General features: G+C 46.6%; 2 protein-coding genes across 2 annotated transcripts in view; one reads left to right on the top strand and one right to left on the bottom strand.

The window, feature by feature from the left end:
- The window catches only part of LOC309362021 (uncharacterized protein C8orf48), a 384,870-nt gene that overhangs the window by 198,710 nt on the left and 166,744 nt on the right, over positions 1-19,416 (bottom strand). The window lies entirely within an intron of this gene.
- On the top strand, positions 9,041-10,513 carry LOC309362381 (uncharacterized protein; the record flags this gene model as incomplete). The annotated part of the gene is made up of 2 exons (XM_081898022.1): positions 9,041-9,414; positions 10,101-10,513. The coding sequence occupies exons 1-2, from the start codon at positions 9,078-9,080 to the stop codon at positions 10,511-10,513; spliced, it is 750 nt and encodes a 249-aa protein (XP_081754148.1). The 5' UTR covers positions 9,041-9,077.

Raw genomic sequence — 19,416 nt, 5'->3', positions numbered from 1 at the left:
CTACCAACCTTACTGTATGCTTGTGAAACATGGACCACTTATAAACGCCATCTCCAGCTCCTCAAAAGATTCCATCAACAGTGTCTCTGAAAATTTTTACTCATCACTTGGGAAAACAGGCGAACTAATACCAGTGTACTGGAAGAAGCAAAGATTACCAAAAGAGGTTTAAAGACTGTCTCAAGGCCAATCTTTAAAAATGTAGTATAAACACCAACAATTGGGAAACACTTGCCTGTGAGTGCTCCAATTGGAGAACAGCCTTTACCAAAGGTGTCATGGGCTTTGAAGACCCGCAAACGCAGGACACAAGGGAGAATCATGCTAAGAGGAAGGCATGCTTGGCAAATCCACACCATGATCAACTCTCACCCAGAAACCAACGCCCCCACTGTGGAAGGACATGTGGAACCAGAATTGGCCTCCACTTACGGACTCATTGTTAAAACCGTGTTTATGGAAGACAATCTTACTCGGCTACGAGTGATCACAGGAGAAGAGGAAGAGGAGGAGGAGGAGGAAGCAGCTAGGAGCCTGACCCTCTGCTTCTACTTCCTCTTCATGGCTCCATCTGGATGCTGTAACAATAGGAAACAGATCTGGACTGACATACAGTGGTACCTTGGTTTATGAACTTAATCCGTTCTGGAAGTCTGTTCTTAAACCAAAACCATTCTTAGACCAAGACGTGCTTTCCCTAATGAGGCCTCCCACCACCAGTGCCCTTCCACTGTTTGTATTCTGTTTTTAGACCAAGGTAAAGGTCTCAAATCGGGACACTATTTCCAGTTTTGCAGAGTTTGTAAACCAAATCATTCTTAAACCAGACTGTTCTTAAACCGAGTTACCACTGTACAGCATACCTGTTTTGGGAAGCACCCGAGAGCTTGGGATTCTTCCTCTGGTTGCTCAGAAAGATCTATTGCAGTTCCTCTCTGATCAGCTTTGCACCATTCATCAAAATGAACTACATGTCTTACTTACACTGATCTCTCCCATCTCTAAGTCTAAAATTCTGTATCCTTTGCCTCCAGAAGCATATCCTACCACGATTCCTAGTTCTGCTCTGGAGTCTGGTTTTTGCCTGGGGGGGGGTGTCAAATATGTTCTTGCATGCCAAAGGTGAGTGTTATGGGAATGTTGTGGGTAGCAGGAGAGGATATATTTATTAATATTATCCTTCCTAACTCACGCTAGCAAGTTTCTTCATATAGCAGAGTGCATTCCCCTATTATACCGCAGGAAGCTGGTTGCAGACCCATTAGAATCTCTTAAATTCTATTATTCCTGGTAAGATCCCTTGAATCCCTCCTAATAGAATAAAGACACAACAGTCTTACTCATAAGTAACAAAAAGAAGTTTATTCATGATTAGCACAGTGTGATCCCTGAGGACAGGCTTAAGGCTTGAGGTTACAAATAAGTACAAATATCTCCCGTATGGGAGATAACCCAGGGACTGCTGGCTGAGAGCCAGCAGTGTAGTCCAGGTGAAGCAGGAAACAGGCAGGACAAAAAAGAAATAGGGGAAGAAGGGAGGTGGCTCTGTGACTTGGCCTTTTACCAGGTCTGGAAAGGTCATGCCCACCTACTTAGTCACATGCAAAAGAAGGATGCTCCAGCCAGGTGTAACAGGAAGTTCAACTGGCTGGACCAACATCCCCTGCATGTCCACTCTAGCAAAACAGGTAATGTTGTACTTAACTGCACCAGTGGGTTACATCCCACAAGTGTATAGCTCCCTTAGTAGGCAGTATGTTTTGGAGGTACACTGCAGTGGATACTGTGTCTCCCCACATATGTTTGGGGAGATTTGTATCATTTACCACGCAGAGAAAAACTTTCTATCTGCAGCTGAGTTCTGTTGCAGAGTGTAGGGTGCACTCCTCAGCTGTGTAATGCCTTCCTCTTCCAAGAGGTTTCTCATGTGGTGTGAAGTGTACTCACCACCATCATTGCTCATGAAAATTTTGGGTTTCCTCTGGAACTTGTTTTTCACCATGGTGAGGTGTTTTCTGAACACCTCCATGGTTTCACATCTCTCCTTAAGAATATGTGCAACATTTTATCTGGAGAAAGCATCTAAGAAAATTAGGTGGTGCTTAATTTTCTATTGTGAGGGAACATTCAGTGGAAAACATATATCAGTGTGTGAACAACATCAAGTACTCTGGTACTTTGCTCTGTGCATGGAGGAAAAGAAGGTTTTACAATTTCCCAGTACAGTAATGTAGTTCACACACTTTTTGGTGATGGAAGCATCCTGAGTTACCTTTACTGTTCTTTCAAGTTCCTTGTGCAGTACTGTATAGCCATAATGGCTTTGATGTCTCAGTGGCCAAGTTTTCTGTGACAAAGTTCCACATTTGTGTCACCCTTCTGGAGGGATTGGGCCACACATTCACTCTGGGCTTCCGAAAAATCAGTCTTATATACACCATTAGTTAGAGGTGCTTCTTCTGCATACAATCCCCATCTCAAATTGGTCTAGAGAAAACCAAGCCAACCATGCTTGTTCTCAGACAACAGAACCAAGAGGAACTCTCATCCTGAAGTGCAAATGGGAGGAAGTTGTAAGTGGGTTGCAAGTTAAGACTGTGTCCGGCTAAACTTCAAAGGACAAAGAAATCAACATACAGCTCAAAGGTGCAGGAATAGCCTAGGAACCTGGAGGTCTATTATATAAACCCCTTACTGCAAGTTAAGTTTCACCTAAACTTTCAACAGAAATGGCATAGAATCATAGAGTTAGAAGGGAACCCAATGGCCATCTAGTCCAACCCCCTGCAATGTAGGAATTTTTTTGCCCAACATGGGGCTTGAACCCATCAGTGGCAGAGCTAGCACCCAGAGCGGCACACATGCTGTGCAGTTGGGAGTGGGGCAAGTTGCCCGGGGGGGTGATCAACATGGTAATTGGCGCCAAGGAAGGCAACAGGGGCAGTGATCAGTGCCCATTGGGGGCAATGGGCACAGCGATTGGTGCCCAGGGGGGCAACCAGCGCAGCAATTGGTGTCCAGGGGGGCGATCAGCGTGGTGATCAGTACCCAGGGGGGCAGCACAGCAATCCATCCGGGGGGAGATTGTCACACCCTCAGGGATGACACCCAGGACCGGCCGCCCCCATCGCCCCCTCTTCCTATGCGCCTGGAACCCATGATCCTGAGATTAAGAGACAGTGAGGTTAACCAAGGTTGATAGTGATCAAATGCAGAGTCCCACACTTTAGCTTCCTTTCAAGTGGGAGGCAAGGGCTGCAGAAAGTGGCAGGAATGTGCTCAACACTTGAAAGCAACATGGCCTAATGAGGGAGGGGGCCATCCAGGAAATGGCAGCATAGATGAGAACAGTCATAGAGAGAACTGTAGAGTTGGAAGAAAAGCCCAATGGTTATCTCATCCAACCCCCTGCAATGCAGGAATCACAGCTGAATAACCTCTCACAATTGGGCACCTAACCTCTGTTTATAATTGCCAAATATTTGAATGGTCCTACTGGTGGCGCTGTGGGTTAAACCACAGAGCCTAGGACTTGCCAATGAGAAGGTCAGCGGTTCGAATCCCTGCGACGGGGTGAGCTCCCGTTACTCGGTCCCTGCTCCTGCCAACCCAGCAGTTTGAAAGCACGTCAAAGTGCAAGTAGATAAATAGGTACCGCTCTGGCGGGAAGGTAAATGGCGTTTCCGTGCGCTGCTCTGATTCGCCACAAGCAGCTTAGTCATGCTGGCCACATGACCTGGAAGCTGTACGCTGGCTCCCTTGGCCAATAAAGCGAGATGAGCACCGCAACCCCAGAGTCGGTCACGACTGGACCTAATGGTCAGGGTCCCTTTACCTTTACCTTTACCTACCCAGTACCCACATGTGGAGGTACACCTCTCCAGCATTTTGGTGAGGTTCCTGGGCGTATTAGTGCTAGTTTTCTTGGTGTTAGGTACCAGCTGTAGGTGATGTTCAGAGTGAGTTCTTTTCTTTTTGTTGATATGGATTTAAAGGGGGGTTTAAACCCCATTCTGGTCCATTGAGTGGGGTTAATCTCATAGCCTATGTCATCTTCCCATTGTTTTTTGATTGTGTCTAGGGAGTTTGTCCCCTTCATGGATCACTGCCTTGTCGTGGTGAAGGGGCTTGAATAACTCAGAGAAGCTATGAGCTATGCCATGCAGGGCCACCCAAGATGGACAGGTCATAGTGGAGAGTTTTGACCAAACATGATCCACCTGGAGCAGGAACCGGCAAGCCACTCCAGTATCCCTGCCAAGAAAACTCCATGGACAAAGGCAACAGGCATATAAAAGTTTTGACGCTGGAAGATGAGCCCCTCAGGTCGGAAGGCATCCAACATGCTACTGAGGAAGAGCGGAGGACAAGTACAAGTAGATTCAGAGCTGATGAAGCAGCTGGGCCAAAGCCGAAAGGACGCTCAGTTGCGGATATGCCTGGAAGTGAAAGGAAAGTCCAATGCTGTAAAGAAAAATATTGCATAGGAACCCGGAATGTAAGAACCATGAACCTTGGTAAGTTGGATGTGGTCAAATATGAGATGGCAAGAATAAATATTGACATCCTGGGCATCAGTGAACTAAAATGGACGGGAATGGGCGAATTCAGTTCGGGTGACCATCACATCTACTACTGTGGGCAAGAATCCCGTAAAAGAAATGGAGTGGTCCTCACAGTCAACAAAAGAGTGGCAAAAGCTGTACTGGGATGCAATCTCAAAAATGATAGAATGATCTTGATACGAATCCAAGGCAGACCTTTTAACATCACAGTAATCCAAGTTTATGCACCAACCACTGGTGCTGAAGAAACTGAAATTGACCAGTTCTATGAAGACTTACAACACCTTATAGAAATGACACCAAAGAAGGATGTTCTTCTCATTATAGGGGATTGGAATGCTAAAGTAGGGAGTCAAGAGATAAAAGGAACAACTGGCAAGTTTGGCCTTGGAATTCAAAACGAAGCAGGGCAAAGGCTAATAGAGTTCTGCCAAGAGAACAAGCTGGTCATCACAAACACTCTTTTCCAACAAGAGATGACTCTACACATGGACATCACCAGATGGGCAGCATCGAAATCAGATTGATTATATTCTCTGCAGCCAAAGATAGAGAAGCTCTATACAGTCAGCAAAAACAAGACCTGGAGCTGACTGTGGCTCAGATCATCAGCTTCTTATAGCAAAATTCAAGCTTAAACTGAAGAAAGTAGGAAAAACCACTGGCCCGGTAAGATACAATCTAAGTCAAATCCCTTATGAATATACAGTGGAAGTGAGGAACAGGTTTAAGGATTTAGATTTGATGGACAGAGTGCCTGAAGAACTATGGATGGAGGCTCGTAACATTATACAGGAGGCAGCAACTAAAACCATCCCAATGAAAAGGAAATGCAAGAAAGCAAAGTGGCTGTCCAACGAGGCCTTACAAATAGCGGAGGAGAGGAGGCAAGCAAAATGCGAGGGAGATAGTGAAAGATACAGGAAATTGAATGCAGATTTCCAAAAAATAGCAAGGAGAGACAAGAAGGCCTTCTTAAACGAACAATGCAAAGAAATAGAGAAAAACAATAGAATGGGAAAAACCAGAGATCTGTTCAAGAAAATTGGAGATATGAAAGGAACATTTTGTACAAAAATTACCATAATAAAAGACAAAAGTGGAAAGGGCCTAACAAAAGCAGAAGACATCAAGAAGAGGTGGCAAGAATACACAGAGGAACTATACCAGAAAGAAATGGATGTCTCGTATACCCCAGGTAGTGTAGTTGCTGACCTTGAGCCAGACATCCTGGAGAGTGAAGTCAAATGGGCCTTAGAAACCACTGCTAATAACAAGGCCAGTGGAAGTGATGATATTCCAGCTGAACTATTTTAAATTTTAAATGATGATGCTGTCAAGGTGCTACACTCAATATGCCAGCAAATTTGGAAAACTCAGCAGTGACCAGAGGATTGGAGAAGATCAGTCTACATCCCAATCCCAAAGAAGGGCAGTGCCAAAGAATGCTCCAACTACTGCACAATTGCACTCATTTCACACGCTAGCAAGGTTATGCTTAAAATTCTACAAGGCAGGCTTAAGCAGTATGTGGACCGAGAACTCCCAGAAGTGCAAGCTGGATTTTGAAGGGGCAGAGGAACCAGAGACCAAATTGCAAACATGCACTGGATTATGGAGAAAGCTAGAGAGTTCCAGAAAGACATCTACTTCTGCTTTATTGACTATGCAAAAGCCTTTGACTGTGTCGACCACGGCAAACTATGGCAAGTTCTTAAAGAAATGGGAGTGCCTGATCACCTCATCTGCCTCCTGAGAAATCTCTATGTGGGACAAGAAGCTACAGTTAGAACTGGATATGGAACAATTGATTGGTTCAAAATTGGGAAAGGAGTACGGCAAGGCTGTATATTGTCTCCCTGGTTATTTAACTTATATGCAGAATTCATCATGCGAAAGGCTGGGCTGGATGAATCTCTAGCCGGAATTAAGATTGCCGGAAGAAATATCAACAGCCTCAGATATGCAGATGACACAACCTTGATAGCAGAAAGTGAGGAGGAATTAAAGAACCTTTTAATGAGGGTGAAAGAGGAGAGTGCAAAATATGGTTTGAAGCTCAACATCAAAAAAACGAAGATCATGGCCACTGGTCCCATCACCTCCTGGCAAATAGAAGGGGAAGAAATGGAGGCAGTGAGAGATTTTACTTTTTTTGGTTCCATGATCACTGCAGATGGTGACAGCAGTCGCGAAATTAAAAGACGCCTGCTCCTTGGGAGAAAGGCGATGGCAAACCTAGACAGCATCTTAAAAAGCAGAGACATCCCCTTGCCAACAAAGGTCCGTATAGTTAAAGCTATGGTTTTCCCAGTAGTGATGTATGGAAGTTGAGAGCTGGACCATCAAGAAGGCTGATCGCTGAAGAATTGATGCTTTTGAATTATGGTGCTGGAGGAGACTCTTGAGAGTCCCATGGACTGCAAGAAGATCAAACCTATCCATTCTTAAGGAAATCAGCCCTGAGTGCTCACTGGAAGGACAGATCCTGAAGCTGAGACTCCAATACTTTGGCCACCTCATGAGAAGAGAATACTCACTGGAAAAGACCCTGATGTTGGGAAAGATTAAGGGCACAAGGAGAAGGGGACGACAGAAGATGAGATGGTTGGACAGTGTTCTTGAAGCTACCAGCATGAGTTTGACCAAACTGCGGGAGGCAGTGGAAGACAGGAATGCCTGACGTGCTCTGGTCCATGGCGTCACGAAGAGTCAGACACGACTAAATGACTAAACAACAACAACAACAAGGGAGTTTGTGGGATTTTGTAGAAGTCTTTTGTATACTGCAGATACCATCCCTTTACCGTGTCCCTTTATTGTTTGGAGGAGGTTTTCGAAGGTTGTCAGTGGCCGAGTTGCTGCTGCTTTTACTGCTGGATTGTTTAAGAGGCCATGTAATTGGTGTTGTGCTAACCAGGGCATTTGGGTATCTTTTAGTTTGTCCTGTATTTCTTGTGTTGACAAAGGTTTGTTATTTTTATAGAAGTCTATTAGACGATATAAGCCTTTGGTTTGCCAGGTTTTTATCTGGAGGTTTTGTGCTGTGTGATGGAATAATAGGTGGTACGCCAGGGGAGTTAGTGGGGATGGGGTTGGGGATAGTTTGCCTATTTCTGTTTTCCATGCTTTGAGCATGGTCTGTGTGTACCTGTTAAGTGCTGTGGGAATTTTCCTCAGTTTGTTTGGGAGGAGTGGGTATGCTGTGGTGCAGGTATTTTCAATTGTGTCCCTCTCTAGGTGTATCCATTGTTTTGTCTCATCTTCTAGTATGTACTGGATTATATGGTGTATTTGGTTGGCACTGTAATATGCTTCTATGTTGGGGATTCCCCATCCTCCCTCTGAGGTGGGGAGGTGCAGGTATTTGGGACTTATTCTTGGTTTTTTCTGTGAGAAGATAAAAGAGTGTAGTTTTCTCTGCCATCTGCAGAGTTGGGTTGAAGGAATCCAGATTGGGAGGGTTTGGAATAGGTAGGTTAGTTTTGGGAGGGTGATCATTTTGATCATGGCTATTTTGCCTGAGAGAGTGAAATTCATGTTATTCCACCTCTTTAGGTCTTTGTTTATTTGTTGCCACAGGGGCTTGTAGCTGTGGAGGTACAATTTCTTGAGGTTTCTGGTTATTTGTACCCCTAGGTATCTGAACTTGGTGTGGCAAAGTTTTATCTTGGTGACATTAGTGAGTTCTTTTTGGGTGTGAGGAGGGGTGTTGAAACACATAGCTTCTGACTTTGCGCAAGGTAGGTTAAATTGAGAGAAACTGACTGCCTCAAGGTTATGGGACAGAGACTCATGAGTGGTCCAGGCTTGGAGCGGCAGAGCCAGCTGTTTTTCTAAAGAGTGATGCGTCTAGACAGAGCTTTTCTTGCGAGTATATATCTTCAAGCTCTGTTTGTTTGTAACTCAAACATGGATTTGGGCTAATAGCGTCTTAGAGACCAACTAAGTTTGTTCTGTTACTCCTGAGTAAGCTTAGGTAGACTCCTGGGGATAGCCCCCCCCCAACCGGGAAGGAGACAAATTTCAGTCCGCTTCTGGAGCTTCTGGCGCCCACTTGCCACGGGAAGGGAGCGTTTCGATGCCTCTAAACCCCACCAGCTCTCCGTACTAGAGCACCTGCATCGAAGGCACAAGGTCCCTGGTTCAATTCCCGGGCAGGGTCGGGAATGATCCACCCACCGCCCCCCTTTGAAAGCCCAGAGAGGAGTTGCCGTATAGCGGAGATGACACCTAGGGAGATAGACCAAGGGTCTGGCTTCCAGTGTAAGCTGGCTTTCTGCTCGGAGCGCTCGTGCAGCCAGAATCGGGGCCGCCCCAGGGGATACAGCGCCTATGCAGCCTTTAAGAGAGGATGCTTGATAACGGGACATTGTCTCTGACTGGCTACGCTTGAGTGGGACGGACCTGTCCGTGTGGGGGGCGGGTTAGACTAGCCAGGCAGACTTCGTTCGCTTGCTGGAGAGAGTCGGTCAGTTCTTCGAGGTGAGCCCAGCTGACAGTTGCGCCGCCATGAAGTGTTCTCTGCTCTTCGCTCTTCTTCTGCTGCTGCTGCTGCGCCTTCTGCCTTGTGGCGAGACCCAGAGCACGGCCCCTGCTCCCAGCGAATACCCCTTGATGCTGAATGAGACCAATGGATCGATGTGCGCTCAGTGGCTGTACGGGTCCGAGCCGCCAGTGGTGGAAGCATTCCAGTGCGTGGGGCAACCCGACGGCGCCGAAGTCAAGTTCTGCTGCGGGACCTGCGATCAGATGCGCAATTGCTCCTTCGAAGAGCTCGCCGAGGGCTCCCCTGCGCGCCCCACCGACGGCGGACCACAGCAGTGCCCTACTTCGCCTCCAGTGACCCGTAAGGCGACCACCTCCCTTTCTATCTCTTAGTACCTTGGGTGAACACTATCTGCGCGCTGCCCCTAATTCTGCATGCGAACCTGCCGTCCTCTCTCTTTTAGACGTAGGTTCCCCGCTCCCCAGCTGGTTCCCATTTCCTTCTATTTCTGTCCGTCCCGCTCTTGAACTTGCGCTAATGCGCAAAAGACTCTGGGTTGCCGCCGTCGGACTAGCTTGCTGACAGGCATGCAAGTAGCTCCGAAAGAGTTTGGCAAGATTTGTACACGGGGTGGGGAGTGGGCAACTTTCCCGAAAAAGTCCGGAGTGTCCTGCTTTCTAGGCTGCTCCCGTATAGGAACGTTTGTCCCAGGGAGTCTTCTTAGATGAGTGTAGTAAGACTTCGGTTACTATGAAACACTTTCCTTTCCTTGAGAATATTAGGATATTTATCTTGGTACCTAAAGAAGGAGGGGAAGGTCGTTCCTGTACTCAGTATGCGGTGGGCTTTATTTCTTGGCGTATTGACTCCTGAAGAATGGCTTCAGTTTGAGATACCGGATGCTAGCCATATCCGCGCTCCTCCTAGTTTTGGAATTCCAAGTCCCCTGCTCCATTCCTGGGGAGTCCAGTTTGTCCCGTTGAGCCGAACTCTCGAGCAAATGGGTAGCAGAACAAGCACTAATCACAGTCTTTCTTCTGTTTCAGAGTGGGAGAGGGTGACTTTGTTTACCGGAGGAGTTGCTGCTAGCGTGGTATTCTACTTGGCTGTTTACCGTACTTACAAGATATTCTGGCGTAGAAAGAGATCCACTCGCGAAGCACAGGAAGGGATCGAGCTAGAGGTCACCCCTTCTGAAAGATCCCATGACTCCTCCGATCGCTCCAACACATTGGCTGCACCGTCGCCTGCTGGTGCAGAGGGTCTTCAGAGTGTCCGTGGCGCTCCTGCTGCTGCATCTGGCAGCCCACCGAGTGTGCAGCCCCAAGCTAGGGGCTCTGAGAATGTGACCATCATGTGGTATCCAACAGGATTTATCCCACTCCGAATTGGCCCCCCTTCTGCCTCACAGCCAAACCAGGACGGCAAAAAAACCCCGGCTAGGTCAGAGAAGAAGTAGGAGACCCTCCTCTAATTTAAGGGGTTAGGCTCCCCTGCTAAAGCTGATCACCCACAGCATGCTTTTTAGAATCAGGGAAATTTGGTTATCCTATGAGGAGGATGTCTTGCAATCTATTAACTAGAATGTCACCTACTATTATTCAATACTATCAGTCACTGCTTTGTTGTAATAAAGTGTTTTTATCATTATGTCATGTGCTTAAAGTATGCATTGAATATGCACTGAAAAGCTTGTTGTGGCTCAGCATGTTGCATCACTTTGTTTGTTTGACTTTTCCTATTGGAGGCTTATTACCTGCTCTATATTGGCACAAGCCGGGGGTATGTCTTATGGGAGGGTATTTTTTTCTTTTGCCATATAATAGTCTCTGAGGTTTCCTTAATCTTTAATTGTATAACCATTTCTGTTTATGACTCCTGCAGAGGCAAATCAGGAAAGCCCGGACGGGTCCTGAATCATTTGCTTCTTGAATGCATAGAATCATGTTTGTATCATTTGTCAATGTATCTACCAAATCATCAATAAAAATGTGTTTTTTGCAACCTGGTCTCTTCAATTCTAATTTTCCATCTTCTGACTAAATTCTATTGCAGCTGGGATTTGATATGATGTGGCGCAGCAGTTTAACTGCCTCCATTAGTTCTCTAGCCTTGATTAGCTCTTGAAGATGCAATTCTATTTGCTTTCTATTATGTTTATATTTTACCCTTCCTCCAAGGAGCCAGTAGGCGAGACAGTAAATGTCCAGATGTGGCCCAAGGAGTGCCATGGAGAAGGAGAGATTTGCTCTCCCCATCCCTAGCCCAACACTCTCACCACTACTCTATACTTGATTAAAGACCCTAAACCAGCGGTTCTCAACCTGTGAGTCCCCAGGTGTTGTTGGACTACAACTCCCATCATCCCTAAGCTCTGGCTTTGCTAGCTAGGGATGATGGCTTGTGGAACTGGTGGGAGGGTCTTAGGTGCTCTCTCTCTCTGCTCCCTTCTTGCCCTTCACAAATAACCCAGAGGTGCATTTTAAATAAAAGCACACCTTCTACTCACATAAAAACACCAGGCAGGCCCCACAAATAACTTAGAGAGGCATTTTAAATAAACGCACACATTCTACTCACATAAAAACACCGGGAAGCCCCCACAAATAACCCAGAGATGCATTTTAAATAAAAGGACACATTCTACTCATGTAAAAACACGCTGAGCCAGATTGTGGAACTGGTGGAACTGGTGGGAGGGTTTTGGGTGCTCTCGCCCTTAATGTTCCTGTTTCTCTCTCTCTGCTCCCTCCTTGCCCTCCATGAGGTGGGGCCTTAGGATACTGATAGGCAGTTCACCCCACTTTTCAAGAAGCAAAATGTTTTAAACCTCCCCTCCCTCTTCCACAATTCTGATGGAAGTACCCCCCCCCCCAAGCTTCAGTCATCATGGGAATCATGGGGAGGGAAGATTCAACCAGCCAGCAGGGGAGAAGAGGTCGAGGGAGGGGGGAGGAAGTGGGAAAAGAAGAGTGTGAAGCATCTCTGATTCTCCCCTCTGCTGAGAGATTACTCCAAGAGAATCCAGCCCACTCCTCTTCTCCCTGCCACACTTTATTCAAGTCCATAGCACTGTGTGTTGGCAGGGCGCAAGCACAGCATGGGGGCATTCCAAACCTCAGCCAGGGGAGCATCATGACAGAGCAGCACATCCAAATTGCTCTGCCAAGCTGGAGCCCAAGTCAGGCCAGGTACCATCATATGATGGCTTCACCCATGAAGCAGTTTGCCCCCTTGACCCTCCCCTTCTGCTGCTTTTTCTGCTGGCATGAGCAGCAGGACTGCAAATCCAGTGGTGGCCCTGCCATTTCCTCAAGCTCTGAAGCTCCCTTTGGATTGCAGTGTGGAGAAGTGACACAGGCCACATGCATAGCCTCTGGAGTGATGTCAGAGAAGTGAATGCATCATTCCATCAATATGAGGGCATTTCTAACATCAAACAACTTCAAAACAGGGAATTGAGGATGGGCAAAGCAGCATAGAGGTATTATTTGCATACAATTCTGAAGAACCATGAAAGAAGCATGGCCTGCCCTTTTTTTTAGTGGAACTGAGAGCATTTCATGCCAGCTGGGGGGAAAGGCAGGGGTCAGACCACTTGCCAGTGGTGGACTGGGCCCAAAATGGCCATGGCATGGATCAGATGGACATCACACCTTTTCCTTCGCAGCCCCCTTTCCCCAGCTGGGGAGCCCTTCTTCAGCTCCCCTCCCCCATCACCTCTGGTTCTGACCGACCCCACTGCTCATCCGATTACTGGAAGGGAAGGTTGTGGGCTGCGTAAGAAGAGGCAGTGGTCCAGAAGCAGCCAAGGGGGTTCAGAGAGAAAAAGGGCATATGTCCTGGAGGCCGTGACCAGAGAGTCTGCACATTGCATGGAAAATCTACCAAATACAGGCCAGATATGCACATTCCCTGAAACCTCTTGGGACATTGTGCATGCTGACTAGGAAATAGGCACAATTCCCTCTTCACGGATGCCTTGGGTGCACATTCTCCATGAGGGTGTTGAATGTGCACAATGGCCGCTTGCTACACATATTAACTAGCCGTCCTCATAACAGATATTATCCATCCTAGGATTCTTAGGACTAATTAAATTTAGTACTTAATTATTCAATGTGTTTTATTTTATTTTGATGTGCTTATGAAAAAGATTTTTTTAAACAAAATTACAGCATTACATGTAATGATTAGTGCAGCCATCATGTGAAGTTCAAGTCCTCTTTGAACTAGTTTTTGGTCTCTGCAGCTGTCCCCTCTGCTGATGCTCTTTCATTTGAGCTGGGGGGGGGAGGCGCATGGGTTCAGGTGGTGGGAGAAGTGGTAGCAGGTTCCGGATTCCAGCAAAATCTCTGAACTCACCTTCTTGGGTGTGAACTCCACTGAAAAGAGGGGACTTTCCACTACAAAATATACTTATAATGCATACTTGTGGGAACGCATATACCGTATTTTTCGCCCCATAGGACGCACTTTTTCCCCTCCAAAAATGAAGGGGAAATGTGTGTGCGTCCTATGGGGCGAATGCAGGCTTCCGCTGAAGCCTGGAGAGCGAGAGGGGTCGGCTAATAAAACAATCTATGTCCTTTTAAACCGTGTGGGACAAGGGTTATTGGTTTGTGGGGGTTTTCAGTATTTTGTGTTCTCATTTTGTATTTTTATGTTGTGAACTGCCTTGTGATCTTTGGCTGAATAGCTGCATATTTAAATACATACATACATACATACATACATACATACATACATACTAGAACCATAGGGTGGAAGGGAGCCCAAGGCTCATCTAGTCCAAACCCCTGCAATGCACATGCATGTTTACTCTGGTGTAAACTCAAAAGGTATGGTTAGGTTAAGGTTCCTGGGGGCCCTGGCGAAGTTCTCAAATAAGGCCACCACTTCCATGCAAAAGAAATACCTGAAATAAGGTGCGAACATTTTTTCCAATATTGTTAGAAAAGGAAGAAGATACTCTGAGCATGTGCAGTTTTTCCCATTTTAAACTCTCTTGACTCATCATTGGTTTTAGTTACTTCATGCCAAGGGCCCATCACCAGCTCACAGTTTAACTCAATTTAGCACTTTCCATTTCCTAAACTGTGTGTCAAAACCTTTTCTGCCCAAAGCATACACACCAAGCATATTGAAATTCAATTGTTGCACATAGAGAACAGGAATCTCTGTTAGTTCAGTTTTACCTGTACTGTGTTACCCTACTTTTATCTGTCCTTTTCACATTGTTTTACTGTTTAATTTAACGTTTTATTTGTGTGGACAGCACGCGCGCACACACACACGTTATTTTCTTGTGCTTGCTGTTGCACTCTTACATGCTAATCAAGACAATGAGAGCTGTGGAAGGCAGGTAAAGCTTTCAGTCAGAGGATGCCAATTACCAGCTAAGGCTAAGTTAGACTAGAGATCGCAAAATTTCTTTGGCCCTTTTGCAAACCATTGATACCATGTACACACTGCAAACACACACCCTCAAATTCCCTTCAAGTCAATTAGTATTTTAGAAGTTTGCTTTCCACTCTGCAGGTGTAATACACACCATATGAAAGCCAGGCTCCAAAGACATCTTTAAACCCTAGTTTTGTGAGGGTGAGGCAGGGAAAGCAGGGAACCCTGAGGACACAAGGAAGTGCCTCTGTAGGTACATGTGGGCACCATGTTGGTGACCCAAGAATGAGACCAATCAATTTAAGACAGAGACCAATATCAAATCACATGTTTATATTGAATTGGTACATGTAGTTTGTAAACATAAATTTGGACAAGTGTTTGTGCTATAAAAACAGCTTCCTGCATCGCAGGAGCAATAGATTAGTGAGGCACCCATCAAGGTTTGCCTGCTTTGCTTCTTGAGGGGTCATATATAGAAGTGGTCATACAAATCTCAAGATCAAACAAAAGTGCTTTGGGACAACATAATGTAGGAATGTTAAGGAAGGTAGGAGGGGATGTATTGTTTTGACATCTTCCCTCCTCACTCACACTAGGGAGCAAACAACAGAGCACATTCCCTTTGCAACTTATTGGAAGAAAGTTGATTATTCATTAGAATCCTTTAATTAAGCAATCCAGTCTGGCTTGTCCAGTCTGCACTGTTCCCGGTAAGTTTCCCATTTATTTCCCTCTTAAAATAATAATACAAAAACACAGTCTTCTTTAAACGTAAGAACAAAGTTTTACTCACATTCAGTTCACAGCAGTCATCTGAATGCAGGCTTTATCTTGGGATTTCAGTGAAAAGACGTCTGAGCTACATCTCAGACTTTCTGCTTGTGACGCTTGAACCATGTGCTGACTAAGTCCGGAGAGCAAGAGTAAGAGTAAGAAAGTAAGGGAGTAAGAGAGAGATGGTTGCGTGGCCAGCCCTTTTATCTGGTCAGCTAGGCTCATGCCCATCTACTTAGTCACACACAGGGGGAGAGAAGGCTCCACAGCAGGTATGACAATGTCCTCCCATTTGGAGCCACATTCCCCCCCTGTGTGTCTATTCTAGGCAATAGGAAAATATTGTACTTGACCGCTCAAGGAATAATACATGACATATTAACTCCCATGGTAACTGCACAAAGGTGCCCCCCCCCCCCCGCTTGTCTCTATGTAGGCAATAAATATGAAAAGTAGGAACAGACATGCAAACAAAATCATTTATGGGAAAGATCAAGCTGACTTAAAATACATCTCTCCCACCCCTGTCCCAAAGTAAACGTAACAAGCTGTTGTGTAGCAGTTCTACAATGATACATCATGTCTTCACTGGTCCCATTTGCAGAGATTATTTTCAGGGCATCATCTGTGCTTTGAGTGCAACACAACCATCATTTGCAGGGATGAATCATAGACTCATAGAACTGCAGAGTTGGGAGGGAGCACGAGGGTTTTCTAGTCTCTCCCCCCCCCCCCCCGAGCTACCAATTGAGCTATACAGCTATGAGATTGTGTCTTCCCTGCTACTGGCAGCTGGGGTAGTTCAGCCAAACCAACAACTTTCTGGGTTGTACTTACACCCTGTCTTGTACTTACCAGTTTAGTAATCTGTGCTGAGGCAGCACAGAACTAACTCTGCCCTGTAGGAAAAGAATATACAGTCATATCTTGGGTTGTAGATGCTTTGGGTTGCGCAGTTTTGGGTTGCGCACTGTGCCGAACCTGGAAGTACCGGAACGGGTTACTTCTGGGTTTTGGCGCTTGTGCATGCACAGAAGTGCTAAATTGTTCTTTGCGCATGCACAGAAGCACTGCAGGTTGCGAAAGCTGTGAGTTGCGAACGTGCTTCCTGCACAGATCACATTTGCAACCCGAGCGTCCACTGTACAATGCCATCTCATTCAGTCCGTTACTGAGGCCAGACACCGGTCCAGCACACCCACCTGTAGATGTAAAGGAGAAATTGTTCCAGGAACAAACACTCTAGATTCCCACTCAGCTGGACAGAAAGCTTGGAGAGAGAGAATTTCTATAGACCACAACACCCCCTACTCCTTGGCCCTCAAATTTGTCCTGATGTTGGGCCTTAAAAGTATGTTCAATACTACCATATTTTTCTCGAAGGCTCAAATATTTACATCAAAAACAATTTCCTAACCAGGGGTGTAGGAAGGTGGGGCAGGGGGCCCTGGGTGTCATCTCTGAGGAGGGTGACAAAATCCCCCCATGGCGGATCACTGCTCTGCTCCCCGGGTGCCCATCGCCACACCCTTCACCCCCCTGGATGCCCATCACTGTGTCCATTGCCCCCATTGGGCACCCATCGCCACACCGATCACCCCCTGGGCTCCAATTACTGCACTGATTGCCCCCAATGGGCACCAATCACCATGCCAATCGCCTCTCTGGGCGGCTTGCCCCGTCCCCCAGGTGCATGGCATGTGCACCGCTCTGGATGACTGAGCGGCATGGGCACTGTTCCTACCATCAGAGACAACCCAAAATGGCTTGTATTTCTGCCTGGAGTTCAACCTCAGTTAGCAGTGGGATAAATTCTGGGTTTTGATCTACTTGTCTGCCAACAGAGAATTGTTGTTTGAACTAAAAGAATGTAAAAAATAACTTTGCAGGGCATCAGATCTGAAGTACTTCACCTATATATATAATGGAGGAAGGGATGGGTAGAGTAAAAATAATTATTGGAGTGGAAGTACAAGAGAGATTCCATGGGGCAGAGTCCCCCCCCCCATACTCCAACAATATCTAGATCTGTTCCCCTAGAAGAGATAGATAGGCTAACTGCACTGGATTCAGTGGTGATATTAGAAGGAATATGTTCAGGCCAATGGATCAGAACCCTTGTTCCTCCAAAATTATATCCTCCAGTGAGGACAGGGGGGTTTACAAGGCCAAACTATCCAAGTCTGGGATTGGTTGTACTTTTATTTTTTATTTTTCTTGGCAGCTCTCTAGGGAGGTGGGAAAATGTGCCTGGGGAGGAAGAACTGGGGAGAGCTGTGGGGGCCCAATCACATTGGTTCTGGGCAAGGTGAGGTATGGTGTGGGAGGTAGGGCAAAAAGGATAAAGGGCAGACATGAGAGACAATTGGTGATTGTGTGCCAACACTCTTTCCAACCTGAAGAATTGTGATGGTCCTATCAGCCAGCCCTCAGGTCTATGGCTGCTGCAGTTGAGTACCAGATTAGCCATGAATAAAGTCTCTCATCCATGACTTGACTGTGGATGAGAAGGCTGACCTGGCCTGCATTACTGAGACCTGGGTGGGTGAACAGGATGGAGTTAGTCTTCCCCAGCTGTCCCCACCTGGATACCTCACACAGCATTGGGGCAAACTTGAGGGCCAGGGATCAGGGAGTACTGTGGTCTACAGAAATCCTCTTCCTCTCTTAAGCCTTTCTGTCCAGCTGAATGGGGATCTAGAGTGTTTGTTCCTGGCACAATTTCTCCTTTACATCTACAGGTGTGGCTGTGGATGTGCTGGACCGGTGTCTTGCCTCAGTAATGGACTGGATGAGAGACAATAGACTGAAGCTCAACCCAGATAAGACAGAGGCACTGTTAGTGGGTGGTTCCCTAGACTGGTTGGATGGGAGACTGCCTGGTCTTGAGGTGGTTACATTCCCTCTTAGGAGCAGGTACGTAGCTTTGGGGTGCTCCTGGATCCATTGCTGTCACTTGAGGCCCAGGTGGTTTTGCACCCTGAGGCCCCCAAGCCCATCCCCTGAAATAACCTCACACTGACACGTAATTTTAGTTTAAGTTACTGGGCAAAATTTAGGCCACAACTTTATTGATTACAGCAAAGTGAGCTGTGTTGGCTTAGGCATTGGCAACAGACTATAACGGACTCCTGCCTCTCTGGCTGGAAGTCTGAAAGGATAAACACCAAACGAGAGAGCAACATTGATGAAGACCAACCAAGCTCACCCTGGGGTTCCTGTGGTCCTGGCAGGGCCCTAGCCCCTCAAGTGGACTTTGGATGAGATCCAGGACCCCCAGATTCCTTTACCGGAATACCCTTCTTCATGGAGGGGCAGGTGATGGCCGCACCTCCCGTCCCACACACTTCAATAAGCCAATGCCTAATCACCAAACCTTACAAAGTTGTGACGATTGCTAAGAGGGTAGGCAAAAACCAAGTGGCTACATCCAATCTCCCAAATGGAAAATTTCCTACCCAGCCCCTGCTCCAAAGCAGGTGACCCAATCCAAAGCAAGGCCAAAGCAGCAGCACCTAAAGCTAGGGAGGGAGGGCGGGTGTTCGGCAGCATGAGGCAAGTTCCCCTAGTTATGCCACGCTGCTGCTTTTATAGGCCCCAAGAATCGCGCCAACTGCCCCGATTGGCCCAAACAGCCAAGCATGATCCTGGGGCCCAACGGTTAAGGCTTGGGCCACGCCTGGCAACAACTCTCCCCGTGGGGGTGGCTTAGGGGCCCACACGCAACCAGGACCCTCATTAAGGAGGATCCCATTTGCTGGCACAGAGTGTCTTCTGTCAGCTTCAGCTGATGGCTCGGCTATGGCCCTATCTGGACAGGGATAGCATAACATCTGTGGCCTCCTCTATGGTAACCTCTATGTTAGATTACTCTGATATACTGTGGTGCCTCGCAAGACGAAATTAATTCGTTCTGTGGGTTTTTTCGTCTAGCGAATTTTTCGTCTTGCAAAGCACAAAATCCCATAGGAATGCATTGAAAATCAATTAATGCGTTCCTATGGTCAAAAAAAGGCCAAACAAAGCCAAATTTGGTACAACAAGAGTTTATTAACTGCTCTTTAAAGTCACACATACTGTAAAGAGCAGTTCAAAAATTGAAGGAAAAATAAATTAAGTTTCTAAACATGACAGAAAAACATTTAAAAATCAACAAAGTGTACCGTACATTTTCTAAGACTC

Source organism: Podarcis melisellensis (genome assembly GCF_964234715.1).
Source record: "Podarcis melisellensis genome assembly, chromosome: Z".
NCBI classification, from domain to species: domain Eukaryota; kingdom Metazoa; phylum Chordata; class Lepidosauria; order Squamata; family Lacertidae; genus Podarcis; species Podarcis melisellensis.
Note: the sequence above shows the minus strand (reverse complement) of the source record. Positions and strands in the feature narration are given on the sequence as shown.